The sequence below is a fragment of the Verticillium nonalfalfae genome (genome assembly GCF_003724135.2).
Source record: "Verticillium nonalfalfae strain VnAa140/NRRL 66861 chromosome Unknown scaffold_21, whole genome shotgun sequence".
NCBI lineage: Eukaryota > Fungi > Ascomycota > Sordariomycetes > Glomerellales > Plectosphaerellaceae > Verticillium > Verticillium nonalfalfae.
In genome coordinates this window covers 240224-263224 of record NW_021167246.1, presented here as the reverse complement: position 1 = coordinate 263224, position 23001 = coordinate 240224, and the positions used below count along the sequence as shown (strand labels likewise).

At 56.0% G+C, this 23001-nt stretch overlaps 7 protein-coding genes across 7 annotated transcripts; 5 read left to right on the top strand and 2 right to left on the bottom strand.

Moving 5' to 3' along the window:
- Positions 1-262: 262 nt before the first annotated feature.
- Positions 263-1459, top strand: CCS1 (copper chaperone; the record flags this gene model as incomplete). Its single annotated transcript, XM_028638011.1, has 4 exons — positions 263-286; positions 428-557; positions 643-720; positions 924-1459. 4 exons carry the CDS (start codon positions 263-265, stop codon positions 1457-1459), a joined length of 768 nt encoding a protein of 255 aa, XP_028497162.1.
- Positions 1460-6227: 4768 nt separating this feature from the next.
- NCF2 (Neutrophil cytosol factor 2) lies at positions 6228-8187 on the top strand (the record flags this gene model as incomplete). The annotated part of the gene is made up of 6 exons (XM_028638010.1): positions 6228-6242; positions 6378-6527; positions 6588-6923; positions 6974-7135; positions 7193-8110; positions 8167-8187. The coding sequence occupies 6 exons, from the start codon at positions 6228-6230 to the stop codon at positions 8185-8187; spliced, it is 1602 nt and encodes a 533-aa protein (XP_028497161.1).
- A 700-nt stretch (positions 8188-8887) lies between these two features.
- On the bottom strand, positions 8888-10863 carry MSE1 (Glutamate--tRNA ligase mitochondrial; the record flags this gene model as incomplete). Its single annotated transcript, XM_028638009.1, has 6 exons — positions 8888-9529; positions 9609-9884; positions 9935-10318; positions 10369-10479; positions 10533-10747; positions 10836-10863. 6 exons carry the CDS (start codon positions 10861-10863, stop codon positions 8888-8890), a joined length of 1656 nt encoding a protein of 551 aa, XP_028497160.1.
- A 429-nt stretch (positions 10864-11292) lies between these two features.
- On the top strand, positions 11293-12723 carry D7B24_003822 (uncharacterized protein; the record flags this gene model as incomplete). Its single annotated transcript, XM_028638008.1, has 4 exons — positions 11293-11326; positions 11381-11439; positions 11499-12584; positions 12637-12723. 4 exons carry the CDS (start codon positions 11293-11295, stop codon positions 12721-12723), a joined length of 1266 nt encoding a protein of 421 aa, XP_028497159.1.
- Positions 12724-13401: 678 nt separating this feature from the next.
- RPL32 (60S ribosomal protein L32) lies at positions 13402-14125 on the top strand (the record flags this gene model as incomplete). Its single annotated transcript, XM_028638007.1, has 4 exons — positions 13402-13441; positions 13573-13697; positions 13799-13920; positions 14017-14125. 4 exons carry the CDS (start codon positions 13402-13404, stop codon positions 14123-14125), a joined length of 396 nt encoding a protein of 131 aa, XP_028497158.1.
- Positions 14126-16992: 2867 nt separating this feature from the next.
- D7B24_003820 (uncharacterized protein) lies at positions 16993-17532 on the top strand (the record flags this gene model as incomplete). Its single annotated transcript, XM_028638006.1, has 1 exon — positions 16993-17532. The coding sequence occupies one exon, from the start codon at positions 16993-16995 to the stop codon at positions 17530-17532; it is 540 nt and encodes a 179-aa protein (XP_028497157.1).
- A 1767-nt stretch (positions 17533-19299) lies between these two features.
- On the bottom strand, positions 19300-21695 carry D7B24_003819 (uncharacterized protein; the record flags this gene model as incomplete). Its single annotated transcript, XM_028638005.1, has 3 exons — positions 19300-21020; positions 21077-21472; positions 21533-21695. The coding sequence occupies 3 exons, from the start codon at positions 21693-21695 to the stop codon at positions 19300-19302; spliced, it is 2280 nt and encodes a 759-aa protein (XP_028497156.1).
- Positions 21696-23001: the final 1306 nt, after the last annotated feature.

Genomic DNA, 23001 nt, shown 5'->3' with positions numbered 1-23001 from the left:
AGATATTGGTCACGTGGCTGGTGTGCACCATGGCTTCGGACACCAACCGGTGACAGCTGCGGAGACCGAAGGCCGGAGCCGTGGAACATAAGGCGATTTCAAAGCAGCTCCGGCATCATGATGAAAAGGACTCATGCGTTCACTAGATCTACTCTACCTGCGAATCTTCTCATACCGTGACTAGACTATGGTCTATTGCCTTTCTGATTTTTTAAACCACTATCGATCTTTGCTCCCAACGACGAAGACTGGCCATCTCAAAATGACGGCAGTCCACCCATTTCAGGTGAGCCACATTACATCGCGGTCATGTCCGACAAGCCATATGGTCAAACTTGGAACACAGAGACAATTCAGAGCAATGTTCACGGCAGCCCATGACAGCAAACTCGCCTGGCTGAGTGATGACTGATAGCAAGATGCCTAGACACTCTTCGCTGTCCACATGACATGTGACAGCTGCGTCAAGGCCGTTTCAGATTCCCTCTACCAGCTGCAAGGCATCACCAAGGTCGACGCCAATCTAAAAGACCAGCTCGTTTCGGTAGAAGGCACAGGTATGTCGGCTTGCCTCAGGAGAACCTTATCGGTGGCTTCACAGCCTACGATTCCCGTCGCTGACGCCGATGTGCAAACGCCCAGCCGCCCCCTCGGCCATCGTAGACGCGATCCAGGCGACAGGGAGGGACGCCATCCTTCGAGGATCAGGCGCATCAAACAGTAAGTGCAAATTCGCCTGTTTACCCCCCCCTGAGACGGATGCAACCATTTTGCTTGCCCCCTTTTGCGCCAACGTCGTTGATTCACTGCCTCGATGATCTTTGAGTTTTCTCGCCTCCCCTCAACCACGATGCCGTGTCACCTTCCTGTGCACATTCCCTTCTGTGATGAAGGTTCACGCGCAGACTGACAACTCTTGTTAGGTGCGGCTGTCAGTATCCTTGAGTCTTTCTACCAGCCGAGTGAAGTCTCTTCTACAGAGACTCCCGATGACGGTCGCAAGCGCGAGGTCCGGGGCCTCGCCAGGATGGTCCAGGTCTCACCCACAACAACGCTGATCGACCTGACGGTGCGCGGTGTCACACCCGGCACGTACCAAGCGACCATTCGTTCGTCCGGGGACCTTCACGATGGCGCCGCCTCCACCGGTGGCATCTGGACGGAGGGCGAGAAAGGGGGCTCGCCAAAGGGTGAACTGGGCAGCTTCACTGTCGAAAAGAACGGCAAAGCAAGCGCGTTCCTGAATCACCCTTTCCAGATTTGGGAGATTATCGGTCGTGCCATGGTCGTCTCCAAGCAGGATGACGCTGCCGCGCCGTTGAAGAACGATGCGGACACGCTTGTTGGTGTGGTTGCGAGGAGCGCCGGCATGTGGGACAATGACAAGACGGTTTGCTCGTGCACGGGCAAGACGTTGTGGGAGGAGAGGCAGGATGAAGTCAAGAAGGGGATGCTCTGATATTAGTTCGGTTGTGAACATCATAGAACGCAAAGATTAAGCGCAGTTATTGGAGACACTGGTCATCAATGCGGTGGCACTTGGTGATGGTTCGTCCGTTATGTTCCAAAAATTGTCCCATGTAACTTGGGGCAGGTGATATATGTCTTCAGAATACTGCTCTGTTAGGCCAGGACTGCCAACAAGTGAATGCGCAAGCCTTGAGTGAGCCTTACGCACACGTCAACAATCTTGAACTCAGCCGCGTAGCACAATTCAACTCAGTTACGATGTTCGGACTGAAAATGGCCTCCACCTAACGATATTGTTCTAAGGGATTCTGTAGATCGACGGGAACATCAAGGAGCAGCGGAAGCCAAAAGATTCGTGGCTTTGCTTCACAGGGTATTGGCTCGCATTGGTGGCTCGCATTGGTTTCGAAAACACCCCCAAGGGCAATGGAAACTCCACGGATAGGGTAAGCCGTGGTTCTTGTTTCGCGGTGCATCTTGATCGACATCTCCAGCTCACGATGTCCTCCTTACACCTGAAGCAATGAAATCCTGGGATCTGGACAGGGCCTTTCCTCCTGAGATGCCAAGAGCCCCTCCTCTGTCCTGATAGACAGGGGATCGACGCTGCCGAGACTGGCCCGCTGTGAAACCGTAGAGCGGCTCGGTGAGGCAGAAGAATTTCTGTCGGAGGACGGACGCCGCTTGTTTTTCTATGTACGGTGAGCGTGGCTTCCAGCGGGAAAACCTGTCTGAGGTTGAGCGCGCTCCTTCACTCGACACTACTGAGACCACGAGCTGGAATTATTCTGGCCCTGCCAAGGTAGTGTGCCCGAAAAGGCCACCTGGATGCTTCGTCCCATACACCACTGGCTGGATTCTATAACCCGAACGCCATAATTGTGACGGGGAATGTGAGACGAGGGTGTCAAACTAGGGGCCAGCCCTAGAGCACTACCGGGTCATCGCCAACCTGTCATCCACCCGCACAGCCAGCAATCCGCGGGCCTGGTGGTTTGAGGACCGGCGTTCTGCTCTCGTTACGGGCTATAGGTGGCGTTCGCCGCCAGTTTGACAGCCGGCTAGTAAGGGGGCCTGCGAGAGTGCACGGATCGGAAGCCGGTAGTGAGAACAGACGAGATAACCTTAAGCTGGAGACCGTTATCACCAGTGCCAGGCTGGTGTAACGGCCAGGGAGAGACGTTACTCCAGGGACTGCCGACTCCACGGTGCGGTGTGTGATGATCATATTGGTCTTGGCAACGTCAGCGATCTGGAGACTGTTTGTGGTGATGCATGCGACAGGGCCGTCTCAATGTCATCACCAGTGACTGTGCCTGGCGCACAACGCTCGGCAAAGCCGCTGTCCACTTGTACTGAAAACATCCGAGAAGAAACGCTGCTTCATCCCGTCATGCTGTACAACAGGAAGGCATTCTCTCCTCGCGGCCCACCGGCTTCATGAAGTGCCAGCTCTGGGACTTTTTCGAATAGTTAATCGCACCCGCGACATGGCGTTGAAAGGCTTCCAGCCGGAACACTGACCCCCTGTTTCGGAGGCGCCCTCCGAGCGGGGCTGCACACGACAGGGCAGAAAATGCAAAACAGGCTGAAGGATGGTTGAGTTTCGGGATGTCTGTGACGTCCTGCTGACAAGGATGGACAACTCGGGATGAAGAGACGATCTGGTAATTCTCCCGATCTGTGATGCTTTGGGTCTTGATCATTGTAGTGATTAGGTAGGTACCTAGGCAGGTAAGTGCTTGATGGCACCTTCGGTACGGCACATGTCGACAGGGGTCTGTCCTTACATCAGCATTGGGCAGGATCCCCACACACGCCAGCCCCGCAGACCGAGATGTCAGTCGGGGCAGGCAGGCGTCTCTGGGCCATGGGCCATGAGCACGAACTCTGATTGCAATTCAACCTTCCGACTCGACATCAACGACAACAGAATTGCAGTGCAGTGTCAAGCACACAGTCCAATGTCAGGAGTAGCCCTATCTCCTCATGGGAGAGGCTGAAGAAAAGAAACGATGGGCTCCCAACGATGTCCGAGGACAGCTCACCACCTCCGAAACACCACGTACCAGACTTTCCAGGGTGTCGTGATCCCCAATGCCGCGACGGGCATCCCGACCAACAACCAACCACACGCGGCAATGGCGTGCCGTAAGAGGCAACGCTACTGTATCTGCCTGTCCCCAGTCCCCGTCGTCTGGTTCAAGTTGGCTCGCACAACAGCGACCCAATGCAGGAACCACGCGGATTGAAAGCGGGTCTTCAGTCGACCAACAGCCTGTCTGTTCCCAACGTTGGTCCTCTTGCATGTGGCTTGCGACTATATCCTGTGCTTGGGATGCCGGCGCGCATCGTGACGTTCTGTTTTTGGCAACAACAGAGGCGATGTGATATTGATCCTATTGTTGTCTGCGGCTACCGAATCAGTGGGCAGGCTAGAGGCACCATGCATGACCCTTTGTGACCGATCCTATCGATAGACCGCCGCCTCGATGCCGGCCAACATCGTGGTCACACAGACGCCTCGGCGCTTACAGCCGTATCGTCATTGACAGACAGCACACCAGACATGCGGCCCGGCCTTTCGGGTCTTGAAGCAGCTGACGGAACCAACGCTTGCATGGATAGACTCAGTCTTCCTTTTCCTTGAGCACAATCGCATGGACACGAGTTGGCCAGTTGAATCTACTTGGTGTGAAGGCCAATCACTGGGCTGTGAACAAGCAACCCGCACGCTTGGGCCTGTGGTCTCTTGAGGACATAGTGCTTCCTTGGGCTGCCTGCCCTGTCAACGTCTTTTCCCCCCCACCTGGTGGTGGCCCGCGCCGTGACGAACACTTAGCTCCTTTTACGCGCCCTTGGCCCCTGAAGCAATAGGCGTCCGAGGCGCCGGCAGCGCACGGCCAACCGGTGGGGTTCGGCCGGTTGCTGCAACGCGTTCTGCATGGGAACCGACAGGGCCAGGGCTCGCCGCGCCTTCGTCCAGGGGTTGTCCTTGGGCTCTCACGGCCCTTACAGTCACTGATGGTGCAGCACCCCCGGGCGTCCGTGACACCAGCCACGATCTTGCCTGCGTCGCGCAGCCTGGGACCAGATGGAGCCGATCCGAGCCCGTCGTCTTGACCCCTCGTGCCAGGCTCCTGTCCATCCCGCGATGGTGGAGTGGCGCCCATCTTGCCCAACATTCGATGGTGAGCACATCTTCCATCTGTATCTGGCGATGAGTTGTGCAAAGTGGTTCGATTTCTCCAGGAAACAGTCAACTTGACAGCCATATCGAGAAAAAGCGTGTTTCTTTCCGCCACATGGTTGCCGAAAGGAGACTTGCAAGGGCTCACAAGCTTAGAAGAACTACAGATCTTCAGACGATATCGATCGAAGCGCGCTATCAACTCCTGTCAAGACTCGAATATGGCTCAAGGCCCTCCCCTTTGACGCAAAGGATTGCACAAGTGAATTGTGTTCCCATGATGGCCCCACTGATCACTCCCGCTGGAGAACGCGACAGCCCCTGGCACAGACGAGCTGCGAGACTTCAACGGGACGGGGACCCCTCTTGGCAGCCCTCTCGCCTCTCCGTCCAGAGTCGAGAAGAAACGAGGACCCCCTGCCCCTGTCACTTCTTTCCGGGCCAAGCACCAAAGCGCAGGGCGTTCGACGTTTCTCTCGTAGAGAAGGCCCGGCAGAACATCAGTCGCCGTGGGCTCTCTCAGAGCGACCTTGCATGATATACGCCCAGCACCCAATCCCCTGGCCCGCGAGCCGCCCAACACTTCCGTTGTTCCATTCCTCATTCACTTTCGTACCCTCCTTTCCGTAGGCGCTGGCTTCTCGTCACAACATCCATTCATTCACGCTCATTTTTAGCAAGCTCATCTGCAAGAGCTATCTTCTCGTCACCTTTCTTGGCCACGCCGCACAGTCAACTTCTCTCCATTTCGATTCTTGACATCACGCTCCACCTCGACAGACTATCGAACCACGCACGCTCAGGACCGGCCCCCCCAAGACGCTACTGTCCGTGACAACTGGTCCCAAGCAACTCTGCCCATCTAATTAGACCCGATTTGACAACAGGGCCGCCCCGACAGTATTGTGCTGGTATCTCGCTTCGGACTGCGCCTGATTATCTCGGTCGACCCGGATTCTACTCAACTAATAATTCCTTTCATATCACCTTCGGACAATCCGGTGATCTTGCGAGGCACAACCACATACACCCGAGACACTTGTCTGTTCTTGGGACTTCTTCGGATCCACCATTTGCTACTGTCTCAATCGGCTTTCGCCTCTGAGCCCTCGAGCAACCACTTCTTTCGGCGCTCTTGACTCTCGATCAAGCACCGCGGCAATTGCAATTTCCCACCACGGCCTTTACCGCCGCCCGATTCCTTTTGCCAAGACCAGACCACGAGACCCAGCCGATTTCTACCCAGTTGTCAGCCCAAGCGAGGGGCGGGGAAATTTCCTACATCGACCATACCGATCGGGTCCTTCACTTAGTGCACGGCCAGCGAAACGGCACGAGGCTTAGACCAGTGGCCACCTAATAAGCCCTGAAAGCCCCTCTATAACCTAACCGCCCCAACCTTACGGCAGCCCGTCGTCCACCTGCCCGTTTCCTCCCGCCTCTCTCACGACCACCAGCATCTCGACCTCACGACCACGGTCGGTTTGTCGCAGAAGCGACCGTATGCCTGCACAGCTGCTTCCATCAAAGACTTCCCGCGGATTATTATCCACGGTCCAGTAACACAATGTCGTTGAAACAGGTACGTAACTCCGGATTCGATGGTCATTAAGGCTTGCTTGTGTTGTTGGTGGGGGGGACATCAGGGAAGCAAGCACTGGACGAGCAGGATATGCCCCTCAATCCAGGACCAGTTCGCTGACATGCCGTCCTACAGGAAATCGAAACCTGGGTGACGGCCTTGGCCCGTTATGACAACAATGAATTCGACGACTCATTGGGCGAGTTCGACAAGATTGCCGACACATCCAAGATCCTTTTCAATATGGGCGTGATCCATGCGACTTTAGGAGAGCACGAGAAAGCTGTCCGTGCCGTCCCACCACAGCACCCCTTTTGGCCGTGCTTGCTAATACGTTGGTCCTAGGTTGAGTGCTACCAGCGCGCCATTCGACTCGACCAATACCTCGCCGTTGCCTACTTCCAACAAGGCGTCTCCAACTTTCTCCTCGGTGACTTCGAGGAGGCCTTGGCGAACTTCAACGACACCCTGCTTTATCTTCGAGGCAACACAATGATCGATTATGCGCAACTCGGTCTTCTTTTCAAGCTTTACTCTTGCGAAGTTCTCTTCAACCGGGGTCTCTGCTACATCTATCTCCAACAAAAGGATGCCGGCATGCAGGACCTGTCATATGCAGTAAAGGAGAAGGTCGTTGAGGATCATAATGTCATCGACGAGGCTATCAAGGAGGAGGCAGAGGTACGCAATCAGCAGGACTGGGTGTGAGGTCGTGAACTAACCTATGACAGGGCTATACAGTTTTCTCCATTCCTGTCGGCGTCGTCTACAGGCCGAATGAAGCCAAGGTCCGCAACCTGAAGACAAAAGACTATCTTGGCAAGGCTCGCCTCGTGGCCGCCTCTGATCGTGCCAATGCCTTCACTGGCTTTGCTGGCTCAGAGATGAAGACGGTAAGCTATGTCCCGCAGTTCATTCTGTCCTTGATCGTACTGACTTTGCGCCTGCAGCAACAAAGACAAGCCGTCAAGGACGATCGCCCAGCCGACAACATTTCCTATGCCGCTACGAACCTCATCAAGCCCGGCATCCAGTCCCGATCAACCGACAACAGTCGCAATGTCTTCCCACCCACGCCGCCACCGGACAATGACAGGGCCAGCGGTGGTAGTGGCGGCGGCAGCGGCGGCAGCGGAAACGGCAACGCGAGCGGCCAGATGACTCGAGGCCAGTCTGTTCGTAACGGGCCGAAGCCTCAACTCGCAAAGCTCAACATCGACACCTCAGGTGGTAACAACAGATACGAGAAGACATCAAGCCCACCAGAACGCCGACCCACCAACGCCACACGCTCCGCCAGCTCCACACCCGCTCGAGGTTACTCCCGGCGTGACCAGCAGCGCCGCAACATACGGGACGACGAGGAAGGTGGTGATGCCTATCCCGACGAGTTGTACGATATGTACCAGGGAGGTCGCAGCAGCCGGGGCCCTTCTCGTCGCCCGCAACAACAGCAGCGGTATATCGAGGAAGAGGACGAGGGGTCTGAGTACGATGACGGGTCCTTCGACGAGGGTGACTTTGAAATGGTCTCCAACAACCCACCTCGGCGCATGGGCACCAACTCAACATCGTCAGGCGGCCGTGGGGCGTCACGGAGGCCCGATGTCCGAAAGGTCCGCGTTAAGGTTCACGCTGAGGATGTGCGATACATCATGATCGGCACGGCGATAGAGTTCACCGATCTGGTTGACAGGATTCGTGATAAGTTTGGACTGCGCCGGCGATTCAAGATTACAGTCCGCGACGACGACGGTGGCCCGAACGGCGACATGATCACTATGGGCGATCAAGATGATCTTGAGATGGTCATCATGAGCTCCAAGGCTATTGCGAGGAGGACAAGGCAAGAGATTGGCAAGATGGAGGTATGTTTAAATCTCCATGAAGCAATGATGAGTACGACACTAACTCGACATGACAGATTTGGATCCAGGAGCTGTAGACGGACGATACCCAGCGCCGCCACGAGGCTGGCTGGTCGCACCACCGTTATCTTTTACGACGTAATGAAACAACTAAGCCCCACAGGGCATGCGAGCGAGAGAGAAAGAGCCACCTTAGAGCTGGCTCGATGGCATACGCAAGAAAGCTGCAATGAACTGTTCTTGACTTTTTCTTGGGATTGCATCCAACTGCATAGAATTGGGAAAAGAGGGGGGGGCGGGGAGGTGGGCGGAGCGGTGTTTTCCTGGACTGGACCAAGTGTCATGTGTTTCGGATGCAGGTGTGGTACTGTGAACGGATTTCGCCCCGATCATCGAGTGCGTGCGCGCGTGTGTGGTGCGAGGGATGTAGCTACCCGTAATAACTCGTACGTGTTGTTGTCGTGAAAGACGATTCTGTCCATTGTGCGGTTTTGAGGTGCGTGCTCCATGACGTGTTCCCCCGTGATGTGAAACGCACGGTGTTTTGTGATGGATGAGCGAGGCATCATGACCTCGTTGATCAATTGTGACGAAATGACGTTGAACCCGCGAGATTGCGGCAGTGCTCCCGTCAAGACATCTTATACTCTACAACAATGAACAGGCTATAATACAAGGTACAGGCCCACAGACACGCGACCGAACCCCCCCCCCCCCCTTTCACTGCCCACCGACCCAGCCGCCAGCCTGCTCCATCTAATGAGGACGCTGGTCCATCTAAGCAGCGCCGGCCCCTTGAAGCCTCAGCATGGCCTCTTCGGGCCCCAACACCGCAAGCTGCAGCTTGGCCGGCTTAGCCGGCCTCGTCCTGTCGCCCGTGAGAAGCAGGCGCAGACACTCGTAGACCCTCGTCCGCTCCTCAACCGGCTTGTTGGCGAGCAGCGCAGCGATGGCCTGTTGGATCGCATCCGGGGTCCAGCCGTCGCGGCCCTCTCCGTCTCGGGTCGCCAGGGGCGCCAGGGCCGTGGTCAGGGAGGCTGCTGCTTCGCGGAGCGTACCATCCACTGCTTCCGCGCCGGCCGGGCGGAAGAAGAGGGAAGGGTGGTTTGCGAGGAGCGACTGCGGGTCGATGGCCGTCTCTTTGGGGTCTGAGGCCAGGGTCTTGAGCAGGGAGAGGAGATAGGCCTGTTTCGACGCGAGGGGGGCGGAGGGGGCAAGGGCCGGGACGGGGCTCTCGAGGGTGGCGGAGGGGGTTTCGATCGCCTGGATGCTCTTCAGGAGAGGGTCGATGAGTGTTGTCGTGAGGCGAGCGTCGGAGGCCGGGGCGGTGCGCAGGAGGTGAGTAAGGTGGGCGCGCTGCAAGATGGGGAGCTTCTCGGGGTTGGTTTGCGTGTTGCCCTTTGTGAACTTGAGGGAGAACTGACAAGGGGTCAGAGTAAGGTTCCGGTGATGGGATATGAAAGGGGGGGGGGAGGGTCGCGAGTAGGCGAAACTTTACCTTCTTCGCGAGATCGTCCATGGACGGGAAGACGTCGCCCTTGGCGCTGGCATTCTTACTGGGACTCCATCCGAGGAGAGCGAGCCAGTTGTTCAGGGCTGAGGGGAGGATGCCCTGGTCGCGATACGCGCCAATGTCGATGTCGATGGTGCGGTTGCGCTTGCTGAGCTTCTCGCCGTTGGGCCCGCACAGGAGGCCGGCGTGAGCGAAGGTTGGGGGGGTCCATTTGAATGCGTCGTAGAGGGCGATGTGCTTGGGCGTCGAAATGAGCCATTCCTGGACGTTTGTCAACTATGCTCTTGATAACAAGTGTTGGCAAGACTAACAACACCACGGATGACGTGAGTGATCTCCATAAGATGGTCGTCCACGACGTTGGCGAAGTGGTACGTCGGGTAGCCGTCAGTCTTCATCAGTATGAAGTCGCTCTCGTCTTCATTCTTCTGGTATCGTCCGTACACGACATCCGTGAACGATGGGCGCCCTTCGCTCCTGAAGCGAATGACATGAGACTCTCCGTTGGCAGCACGCCGAGCTGCTTGGTCCGGTGGGACACTTCGACACGTGCCGGGATAGTTGACGAGGCTACCGCCGTCAAGGGTCTGCTGTTTGTGCCTCTCCAGTTCTTCGGCCGTGCAGAAGCACCGATATGCGTGTCCGGTTTCGATCAGACGTTCCGCGTGCTCGGTGTAGTGATGCAGGCGTTCAGACTGCCACGTGTTAGGGTGCAATCATACGCCCCGGCCATCATCGAGCGTACCTGTACGTATGGGCCAAACGGACCACCAATGTCAGGCCCTTCATCCCAGTCAAGCTCGGCCCATTTCAGATCTTTTAATAGACGGGGGAGAGCGTCTTCGACAAGCCTTGTCTAGTCATGATTAGCATGACGACTGGTCGTAGCGGAACATGCCCAGAACCAACCTGATCTGTGTCTTCAACTCGAATGAGAAATTGCCCTCCCGTTGCTCGAGCCAACAGCCAGTTGTATAGAGCTGTCCTCAACGATCCGAGATGCAGATAGCCCGTTGGCGAAGGGGCGAATCGTGTCCTTGCAGGTGTCTTTGGCAGTTCGTGCAGTATGTTGCTGCCTTTGGGTTGAAGCTTGCTCCTGAGAGTCTTCAGTCCTCCCTTGGGAACTGTTGAGTGTTGTCGGACCCATTGTGTCTTGCAACTCCTGCAAACGTACATCGATGAGCGGTAGCTCATCCTCCCAAAAGGACCCACTGCTGCAGACGACATTGCAGATGGTCATGATGCGAAGAAATGGTCCCCATCACAAGTCATATTGCATCGCGTCAGGGTGAACATGGGGAATTTTAGCATCTCCAGCCACACGTGGCTGCTCTTATCGGAAGTAGCCTTGTCCCGATAAGGTGAGGCAGCAGAACGGTGTCGCAAACTGCTGCCGCCCCCAGCCCGAATCCACCACTGACTGAGGTGAGGTGCTAGGTGCCTAGGTGGGGTTTGCGTACAGGTCCTGGATCGACCTACTGTAGACCGTAGCCGGGAGGCACCCCGCCGCCAGTCCCGCCAACCGTCAACTCCAAAAGTTTTCCTAGCGACTCCACCATCGAACTTGCAACGCCTGGCTAGATCTGCAATTTTGGGAGTGTATTTTCGTCCCAAAAATAACAGGTGGCACGGGTCTTTTCTAGTTCTTTGACAAGCCAGATCATTCACCATGGACTTTGGAGAAGAAGATCTCGACCTCTACGGTACGTTTCACAATGGCAGGAAATGGAGGTGGATCTTCTCTGACGCTTATCCAGGTCTCCTCGGTGTCGATAAGACTGCGACACCCGACCAGATCAAGAAGGCGTACCGCAAGGTCAGCAACAAAACAACATCACATGGAAGGAGAAGACAATTTAACAAACATGCAAACAGGCCGCTCTGCAACACCACCCTGACAAGGTCTCCGAAGACATCCGCGAAGAGTCCGAAGCAAAGTTCAAGTCCGTCACGCAAGCCTACGAGATCCTCCGCGATGAGGAGAAACGCCACATGTACGACACCCACGGCATGGCCGCCTTCGACGGACGAGGTGGTCCCGGCGGCCCGGAGGTCGACCTCAACGACATCCTGTCCCAGATGTTCGGCTTCGGCATGGGCGGCCCTGGCGGTCCTGGAGGCCCTGGCGGCGGTCCCCAGAGGCCGCGCCGCGGTCCCGATGAAGAGCAGGAATACAGGGTGTCCCTGGAGGAGCTGTACAAGGGCAAGACTGTCAAGTTCTCCGCCGACAAGCAGATCGTCTGCGGCACCTGCAAGGGCTCTGGCGCCAAGCCGAGCGTCAAGCCCACAAAGTGCGAAAAGTGCCAGGGCGCCGGCATGTCCGAGGCGTTCCAGCAGATTGGTCCCGGCATGGTGCGCCGCGCCACCGTCGTCTGCGACCGCTGCGAGGGCTCCGGCAACCAGATCAAGGAGAAGGACCGCTGCAAGAAGTGCAAGGGCAAGCGCACGACATCCGAGAAGAAGGTGCTTGAGATTTACATCCCGCGCGGCTCCATGAACGGCGAAAGGATCGTCATCGAGGGCGAGGCCGACCAGTTGCCGGACCAGACGCCTGGCGATATTGTTTTTGAGCTGGCCGAGGAGCCCCACGACGTCTTCACGCGCGAGGGTCACGATTTGTCTGCGGAGCTCAACATTACGCTGGGCGAGGCTCTTGGCGGGTTCTCCCGTGTTGTGCTGACGCACCTCGACGGCCGTGGCATCCACATTGACAGGCCTCGCGGCAAAATCATCCGCCCTGGCGACGTGCTGAAGGTGCCCGGCGAGGGCATGCCGATGAAGAAGGGCGAGCTGAAGGGTGATCTCTACCTGATTGCTAACGTTGAGTTCCCTGAGAACGACTGGCTGAAGGACGACAAGGAGCACGAGGCTCTGGCAAAACTGTTGCCTCCTGCTCCCGAGCTCATCAAGGCCGAGGAGGTTGACGATGTTGACTATGAGTCTGACGCGGACTTGGCAGAGGTAAGCTGAACCCTTTTGTGACGTTGGAACACTACTGATCAAGATCAACTAGATGGGCGCTCGTCACGGTGGCGGCGGCGGCGGACAGTGGGAGGATGTTGACGAAGACGAAGGCCAACCGCAGTGCCAGCAGCAGTAAATGATGGAGGAAGCTGAGAATTCATGGGGGATAGAAGTATAGCCATAGAAAAGGGGAGAGCTAGAAGGTAGGGCCTTCGGAGCTTGATGATGATTACGAAGGGATATTTGGCGTGGATAGATACATCATGAGATATGGATGGCAAGCAAGCCTTGTTGATATTGAGCGTGCTTTGTGTCATTGTCGCCTTTGTGTTGACTGTCGGAAGCCTCCGAAGTAGATGGCATGCGTTGCCAATCGACATAATAGCTTCATCGCAAATATCACCAGTTGACAGGGAGCGTGGTTGTCTTGTATCCGGGACTTATTCGATCAATCCGCACGACTAACACCCATCAAGGTCCAAGGACCCGCTATAGGAATGTGGATCTCGGAAATCGATGCCCACATCACAGAGCACACAATTCTGCTTCTGCTGCTGACTCATTGTCATGGGTCAAGGTCGGGTCTCCAGCTCATCACGTGCACCATCTCTAGGGCAGGCTCAAACCATTGGACCCCGGCCCACACACATTACCCAGGCGAACGAGGAAAACTTTTTGACATTGAATCCCACTTGCAGCCTCCACGAACTCCGACGTCAACTAACTCCCAGGGAAAACTGCCGTCAAGGTACGATACGACACCCACGACAACAACAATCTCACACTCGACGATCGTACTGACATTCTCAACAAGATGGTCGCCGCTAAGAAGCATGTTCCCATCGTGAAGAAGCGTAGGTTCCTCCTTGCCGACCGGCCTTGAACCCCCACCCCGACCGAGACGAAACGACCGCCACAAACGGATAATGTCGACGATGGAGGACGACTCTGTTGAAGGACTCTTGTTGACGGATTGTTGGAACAGGCACCAAGCGCTTCGAGCGCCACCAGAGCGACCGCTTCATGCGTGTCGACCCCTCTTGGCGCAAGCCCAAGGGTATCGACAACCGCGTTCGCCGTCGGTTCCGTGGTACCGCGCCCATGCCCTCGGTACGTTTCCATCACGACGACGGCCCGGAAAGAGACGAGAAAGGCTCTGTCTGGGAGGTCTTGCGAGAGGAAAGCCCACTGACGCAGAGTTTGAACGACAGATCGGCTATGGCTCCAACAAGAAGACCAAGTACATGATGCCCTCCGGCCACAAGGCATTCCTCGTCAACAACGTTTCCGACGTTGAGCTCCTCCTCATGCACAACCGCACCTTCGCCGCTGAGTACGTCCACACCGGACTCCAATTTCCGACGACGAAAATTCGGATTCTTCCCCACCTCCCAAGGTCGACCCAGACGTACTAACAAAAACCCCGCAGGATCGCGCACGGCGTCTCCTCCAGGAAGCGCATCGACATCATCTCCCGCGCCAAGCAACTCGGCGTCAAGGTCACCAACCCCAAGGCCAAGGTCACGACCGAGGTGTAAATGCAGCGACAAAAGGACGACGAATGATGGAAGGGGCTGGCATGATGACACTTGGGACAGGAGTGATTTTGGTCGATTGCGGATGGCTCTGTTCTCTCTCATATCCTGGAACTGGGCATGCATCGGAACAAACGGAATTCCCTTTTTCGCGAGTCTTCGGCTCTCTCTGTCCCTCCACCGCGACTGGCATGACGGATGTGTATCTGTGCACTTTTAGAGGGATCTCCAGACTTGGTGTGTTCCATGAGTCGGCCAGCAGTGGGAAGCTCTCCCTTTCGCCGACACTGGCGGCTACTCGCTGCTGCGCTCCCCACTGCCACGGTCAACTCTTCCACCATCGCACCGCTTTCTGCGTTGGCTAACAAATTCAGTCAAATCCATGTGCCGCCCCCTACTGACGACGTGTCCCAGCTCTGTTGATCGCAAGCCATGGCCTTCTTTCCCACATTCCCCCTTCCCACCCTTGACTACACTCTGAGATGTACCTGCTCTCCCGTGGTACAACCCAATTTTTGTCTCAAGGAAGATAGATGCTTCGGCAAGGCGCATCACTCACCGCGACTCCTTTTACCCTGTGGAGATCGAGGTCCGTATATCGTTGTCTACAACTCTGAATCGTATTACTATAGCTGTAATCGCTAGTTTGCTCTTCACCGAAATGGACTCCATTCCTTCTAACGTTTACCTCCTCGCTCAGCTTGGCTGTGTTTTGACACGACTTGGCTATTTCTTGCGTCTTTCCAGTTCATGTTGTGTCACCAAGAAACGAGTCGTGCATTGTTAAGAAATTGTATTAAGCTATTTGTGACGAGTCGGCATCTTTCCGAAACGCCAGTGATAACCATAACAGAGGCCAGGAACACAGACTGCCTCCGCAATGCCAAACTCCGTGCTCAGACCATAGTATCGTGGGTATCATTTCCCCACTGCCAATATCATAATCCTTGGATGTGAGGATTTTCGTGTCGTAAAAGTAGTTAGGTTGCTTGGTGCTTCGAAGGGTGCGAGGGACCTGGCGATAGGTCAACCTCAAGGAGACGCTGACGCCGTGACTCCTGCGCAACGGTCTCTATTTGAAGCAGTTGAAACGACCGATGCGGAAGCGCCAGGGGCCGCGACGCACACCGTGACGGTCGGCCTGGATGCTGGTACCGAAGCGGCGGCCGCCGACGGACTTGTTGTAGAAGAAGGGCATGTTGAGGATGGGTAGGTAGGTTTCTGTAGCAAGGTTAGTGTGCTACTTGGGGCAAGTAGATTTCGCGACGGTTGCGTACTTGATGTGTTTAGATCAAAGGTACAGCTAAGCTTTGTAAAGGACTTGGCTTGAATGGGGGCATTAACAAACGTGGTCGTAGGTTCGTTGCCTTTTTAAAGAAATCTCCCATCCACCCAAAAGCAGTCGCGTCACACCATGTCAATCATGCTTAACGTTCTGACGTCCATCCTTCCCTCCACTCTGTAACCGCTGCCAAGGATCGTGCACAGCAGGTTGGGAAGGTGCGCGATGACGTAGATCTACTGTGGCGTGGCCGGGGCTGTGCGGCTGTGTAAATTGGCTCTCGGTCAATGGGAGCATCTCAACCACGTTGTGGCCCGACGGTGACGAAGACGCCAGCCACTCGACACCACCAGCTCTACCATTTCGTTCGGGTTATTCTTGAGCTAATGTTTATGCTTGTTGTGCAAGCGATCTTAGCGGGAGGCCTTTGTGGCGATGGCTACCACGATCACCAATTTGATCTGGTCTCGATCGCCCGATCAGGAACCCCTCCCTCTCTCCAGCTGGACGCTAACAAGCAGGCTCGCCGAATCATCGACAAAGACCGCCCTACCCAGAGAGTATCGCTATTTGATCATTCACCGCCGACAGCGAGAACAAGTGGCCTTCCTGGTAGAGCAAGTCGGGTGGGGGGTCACCCAATCGCCTGCACTTGGGGTCAGATAGGCAGGACAGGAAGCTTCAATCCAATCCAAAACGCCCCCCAACCCGAATCCTGCTTTTTTCTTGGCCCTTCGAGCCGACAAGGGTTCCTCTTTGGTGACGGCCCAGTACATTAGCCCCCAGGAGCTTTTCTGCGGAGATCGACAACAGACCGTCGATCAATGCGTGTTCGTGCCAGCAGCGAGAAAGCACCGAAAATGTGCTGCATCACTGTCTTGCAATGCTGCGGGCGGATTCGGGTATCTGCCTGGTCGCTGCTCATCTCCAGTGAGGCAGACGGTTCGAAGGGACGGTCGTTGGAACGGTGACCTATCCGCGAGCCGAAATTCGGCGATCTTGGTCCATTGTCTCATAGTTTTGGTTGAGCCTGTTCAGCAACCCTCGTGAGCATCTGCATCTTCAGACGACACCGCCATCTGTCGTGCAGAATGACTCTTGCGATGTGACCTGGTGTGCCAGCCCATGCATGAATCTTGGTAGGGTTTGTTTTGCTTTTCGCAGTATGCAACCAGGCCAGCGCCGTGAGCCTCGAGGTGCCATCCCGAGCAAACTGGCGATATCGTTTTCATGATCCACCACGGCTGTCTTGCCGCATTCCATATCGGACGTCTGGGAGGTTACCCCGCCAAACCCTCCACCCAAGGGAGTGATGGAATGCGAATGCCGTCTCCCCGGTTGCCAGATGACCTGATTGATGCCTCACCTTATGCTGTCGCACTTTTCTTTTCGACTTATAAGTCAAGTATGGATCTCTTGCTGGGATGGACCGAGTCTTAATCTACACCTACAAGTAGCAGTGTCGCGCCGTTCCTTGTCCGGAGTCATCAGAACAAAAGACAACGCAGGCATATCTATTGTTTCTTGTTATTCGATACTATTATAAGACGGCAGCATCCTTCAACAAGGCAAATCACCAGATCTCACAATGAATCCTACTCAGCAGAAACCCCGCGTCGCCAAGCGAGCCATCCCCTGCATCGGCCTCTTCATGGCCCGCCGCTCAAAACCAACCACCCCGACAATCACAGTCACCAACGACCAGGAAGAGCTTGTCCTCTCCAAAACGGCAACCCGCAAACCAACCTCCCGCCTCCGCTGCGCCCTCGCCCGTCCCTTTGTCTCGCTGCGCCGCAGATGGGGCACCTTCCGAGACCGCCGCGCCGACCGCCGCGAGCAGCGTCTCCTGCAGGACCACGGCGGCGTCGAGGAGGAGATTGACGAAGAGTTCAAGGACGCCGCGTCCGTCGAAGCGCCCGACGTCCCGCAGCAGCGCGAGGCCCAGGGTAGCGTCCGGGCTCCGCCGGGCAAGTACGTCCTCGAGCTCGATTTTAGCCACATCAAGGAGATGGAGACGGCGAGCTGGCTGCGTGAAAGGAGGCCGGAGACGCCCGCCGCCAGGAAGATGGGGCCCGCCTTCAGCTTCAGGAGGCCGATGACTTCGAGGGGGGCGAGGCCGATGTACTGAGGGAGAGAGGGCAGAGAGATACATGTTTACAAGGCGTTTTGGGGGGCGGACTGCGGATCATTGCAACGTGTGCGGTTTATGGTATTTTTAATTGACATTTTTGCTTTGGCGTCATGTTTGATGGCCGTCATGAGCGGTTTGTCCACTGCTGCATGAGAGCCATGATGCCGTTCCAGCATATTGCCATGTTTGTTCCTCGCCAGTTGAACTGCCCGAGATATGTGGCCGACTATCTTGGCCTGCGTGCATGTCTCGAAGAAGTGACTCACTTTGAGACGTGTTACTCCATTGCGTTCGATAATGAGATTCGACTAACACCAGTACCATCTTTTGACCATTGATTCGTACATGACCGAAATACCGTACTCCCTAGACCTGCCCGTTGTCATACAGGTGAAAGTAATTCCACAACGGCATATGCATCACCAGGCTCGTACAATTTTTCGCCAAACCCAGAAAATTGTCTCACACGCATTGTGAATCCATATTCACAAAAGCTGCAACGGCCACTTCTTGTTAATCCAAAAAAGTAACAAACACCTGGAAAAGTCACTGATTCAGTCATGCAAGGCGATACTTACTGCGTGGGAGTCTGCCCACGTTTGAACGAACTGCCATGCCTCGACATCATGCCTCAAATTCGGTAAACCTCTCAGCCCACTGATATGCACATCACACATCAAGTACGCAAATTAGCAATTAATCGGCTTCATGTCGAAGATAAACCAATTGGCCGCAGATATCCAGCAGCAAGCTGTCGTCCGTTGACGTCCTCCTCTCGGGCTCGCCGTACTCTGCGTCCGAGCTCACCGCATTGGGCGTGCCAACTTTGACCCGCGGCCGCCAATGAATCTGATAATGAGCATCCAGATAGGAGAGAGCCTGCTCCGCGAGCACGCGGAAAGTTCCATTGTCTGCTTCCTCATGCTCACCAGCTCCGGGGGTGGAACATCATGACATAATCGGGGCATTTCGTTGCCATCGAGGCAGCCGGACGTGAGACGGACCCTGAAGATGCCGTCTAGCCGTTGGCTGCGACAAAGTCTGACACTGTAGATATGTAGCCGTGAAGCGACTTTCCACGATGCCGGGATTGATCCTCCAGATCTCAGCACCCCCCCTTCTCGTCATCATGTTTCTTAGCGGAGAGAAACATACACTCGATGCCTCACAACACGCTGGCTGCGTACTTCCTGACTGAGAGAGGATAGCCACAGCATAGCTCTGTTCAGGCGAGAAGATGCGATCAAGAGTTACGCCCGACGTCCGTTATATTTGTCCGTGACAGTGATTGCCGAAGTGCCCGGCTCAAAAAGGTGCATCCGAAGACGCGAGCAGATGAAGTCGACAGCCCTCCTAAAGGTTGAACCTTCCTCCGATCTAGTCTACATGAAATGCAACGGATGGCTACTTGTGTTTGTGAACACTTCCATGGGGTCTGTCAACTCCTAGCTGGAGGTTTGCGCACCGCTGCGCCTGATGACATTCGACCATCACCTAACGGCTGACTTGCTGGCACAGACTTATCCTTCAGCAGCCAGCCAATCTAGTGAGGTGGAGGGACCTGAACGACGACCGGGACCGCGGCCTGCCAGCACGAAGAGAGTTCCATGCTGTACAAGAGTACAAGTAGAACAAAGTGCATTCTACATTGGTATCTATGCTTTCAAACAATCTAACATGCAATATTTTATGCCGCACACACATGCAGTACCTCCACTATGCAAACCATCCGCCACGTCGAACATTGGTTCAAATGCTCAAAAATCAAGCAAACGCAATCACAGCCGCCGCCAGGGCGACCAGAACGGTGAAGCTCGCGCCGGTGACCCGGCCGGCGGCATTGTCTGAATCATCACCGTTCGAGGAGCCGCCGTTGCCGTTACCGTTGCCGTTGCCGTTGCCGCCGCCACCATTGCTCCTTCCGTTACCGCCGCCGCCGGGACCCGTAGGAGGACTGTCCGAGATATCACCGGGGCCGGGGGTCCATGTGAACTTAGAGACGTAGTCTTGCGAGAACGCCGGGGCCGAGTCACCGATTGTGTTGTCGCTGTTGGTCGTCGACCCTGACACGCAGGAGGCGCCGTCCCACTTGACATCCGAAACGGCCTCCCAGAGGTTGGTAAGATTGGTCAGAGTCTCCCACGTGTAGAAGAGACGACAGTTGGCGGCCTCGTAGACAAACTGCAGCGGCGCCGCATCGTCGTCGTCGTGGAGGTGAACGTTGGCGGAGTTGACGACGATCATCTCAGGCGGAGGACCTGCCAGCGGCGGACCAACCTCCGAGAAGGGCGCTGTCCTCAGGTCTGATGGGGGTCGCTCTTCGGAAGCGATATCCGGGAAGATGGCCTTGCCCCAGTCAAGAGTCAGGATGGGCCCACCTTTGGTGCCGCCGACCGCCTGCATAGGACGCTCGTTGGGTCGGCCACCGAGGGTGACGACGTGGATGCCGAGGAGGCGCGACATGAGACCTACAGCGAGCGCGCACGCTGAAGCACAGAAACCGTCTGTCAAAATTACAGTGTTGTTGGCAGTGAAGTGCTCGGGGAGGCTACTGAACTGGCGGAAGAGACTCATATCCAAGGGGTGATAAATCTGGGTAAAGTCGTCGCCGAGGATTGTTTCGAGATCGTAAAAGTCGGACCAGCTGCTGAAGGTGTTCATGTCCTCGTCGACGGCGGTCCGGAGGTCGTACACAGGCAGCATAGGCGCTCGGAACTCGACGGCAGTCTCGCCCATCCAGTTGAGGAGCGGGTTGGCGCGGGCTCGCAGCGGGAGGAAGGTCTCGGCCTGGGGGAACAGGAACAGGTACAGCGCGATGAGATTGGCTAGAGAACCACCACCGTTTCCTTGGAAATCGATGATGAGGCGGTCCTTCCCATCATCGGCCGAGTCCGTGACAAAGGTCGATACGACTCGCACGAACTCCTCCAAGTCAGCCTCGGGTTGCGACTCCAGGTCGGAGGTCAAGAAACTCTTGACGGCGAGTACAGCCGTATCGTCCAGCTTGCCACGACGGAAGTGGTAACCGCTGATGTAGCCATCCTCGTGAATGACGAAAGGGTCCGGATAGCCCACATTGTCGAAGCCGTCGGACTGGCGCTTCGCCAACTTTGTGAAGGGGCTCGACTCTGCGTTTCCAAACCTGTCGGGGACTTCAAATCTATTGTGAACATCTTCGCCAGACGAAATGTTAGAGAAGTCGCCGACAAGCACAGCGACGTTGTTGAAGGAGACCTCGGTATTGTTGCCAAATACGATGGTACTCTGATCAGTCAGATTGCCGTGAGCGAAGATTGTGGAAGCAGCAGAAACACCAATGTTGTCGAGAGCCGCGCTGTACAACTGGGAGTTCCATGAAGCATCAGGATCCTGGTTTCGGTCATTGTCGACACCTCGCTGCTGAAGCCAATCGAAGATGGGGGTGCCGTCGAAGGATACGACTTCGGCGGCGTCGTAGCCCTGGCTTTGGCTCTGAAGGTAGTCATCTGATCCGGCATGTCAGTCATGGACAGGCGGTCATGGAATTGTCTAATCGGCGTACCGTATAGGTAAATGCTTGGTAGGCTGGTGCCGTCTTCCGAAATGGAAATAAAGACGGCCGGCGTGGCGAATTGAACAGCGCTAATCAGAGCTGGGGTATAAGACAAATGGCCCTCACGCGGCTTAACGTTAATGAGGCGGAACAAGTCAACGATAAAGTCGTATTGGTTGTCGTAGTCGCCGTTCCGCAGCATGTTTGTCATGTTCGAGAAACCACCCAAAATGTCGACACCAGGGTACATGTAGCCCTCGGGAGGATCGGCAAGGATGCCGACAGTGCTCTGAAACTCAAGCCATGGCTCAAGGTACTCGAGGAGGGCGATGTCGCGCTCGGTGTCGACAGCAATCGAGCGCAAACACTCGTAGGCGATGGAGGGCCTCACGAGGGCGGGGCTGCCTGGAGAGAGGGGTTAACAGGAGACGCGAGACAGAGTGGTGGGTGACAGAAGGTGCGTACTGCTACCGAACGTTCCATTGAAAGCGCCACTTCCGCCGCTGTAGGCTTCTGAGAGTTGGGCGCATGCGTTTTGCGAGGTCTGGCGCTTCGCAATGTGCGGACCTCGCGCAGCCAGCTCGAAGAAGGGAATAGCGCCCGAGGCGATGGTCGCGGGTCTCACCATGGCGGCGACGCACGTTTTGATCGAGAGCGAGAGAGGCGAAGGGGGTCCACGAAGAATGTGGAATATCCGGGGAAGGACCTCAGAGAAGGGGGAGCCATGTTCGAGGCCCAGCGTGGGGGATATGGTCATCCTTTATTCTCGGCCATTTTTGGATCTCCAGGCCCTGCGGCCCCCGGTTCCCGGTTCGCGTTGGCGAGATGGGCTGGCTTGTCCTGCGCATCGCCGTTTGGTCCGGCGCGGCACAGCTTATGGACGGAAGCTGGGCGTGGTGCTTCACGAGGGTGGCTCAGACCCAGGTGTACCCTGGTCTAGCGGCTGGGTCTCCTTTTGCCTGTTGACTCGCTAGGGTTGCAGCTTGAGCGGCTAAGTAGATCAATCAGCACTGCATTCGTGACTATGAGTAACAAGCTCAGACGTCGAATGCTTCAATTGAAATGATGTTCTTCCACTCAATGTTCGACGCGTCAGAGGAAGATGCTGCCACTTTTTTTTTTTCTTTTCTTTGCTGAGCACCGGGGGCGCCTGGTGGCTGTCGAGATCGAGATGGAGGATGCAGGTGACGACGACCAGGTCGTCACAGTACACCCCGATGGAGAAGCGCATGGCCCACGATCCACTGGCGAAAGAAGACGGCCTCAGCTGCTGCAGGCGTTGGCGGCCCTTGGCGCAGGGCTGGCGGCCTGGCGTGCTGACAAGAGGGTCACCAGTCGGCTATCGCTGGCTGGGGTCGCACCGCTTACGGCACAGCCTGCCAGGGGTACAGTGTCCTTCAGACGGAGTTCTTCTTGGAGTCATCATCGGGCAGATTGTACAGGCCGAGATGCCATGCACCAACCAGTCCTCCCAGAATCAGAACGTTCGCTCCCCTTCCGGCAGCAAAGAGCAGGCTTATTGTCGTGCAAGCTTGGCATCCTTCGGTTGTCTCGGGCAGTGCAGTGAGACTAGCGGCGGATGGGAAAACTCGTGGCAAACGGCGGGCCCGTAGGGTTGGTTGAGTAGGCTGCCATGGACGGGGTTAAGGTCAATCAGCCCGATGGAGCCTTGTCATCTGATCAGAAGGATGTCATGCTGGTTGTGACGATTGGAGCTTGGTCCTTTGTGGTATACGTACGCTCAAGTCTTGGCTGCCGTGGCAAATGAATAAAGTACCAGTTATCTGTGATTGATGCCAAGCAGGGAGATGGCAGCATCTTGAGACGCGAGGTGATGCGGCGGCATGGCCTCGAGGAAGGATGGCCGCCCTGGCGATAATGTGACTCTGACGGGCATGAACATCCTGATGGACGATCAGGGGTACGGCGCAGGT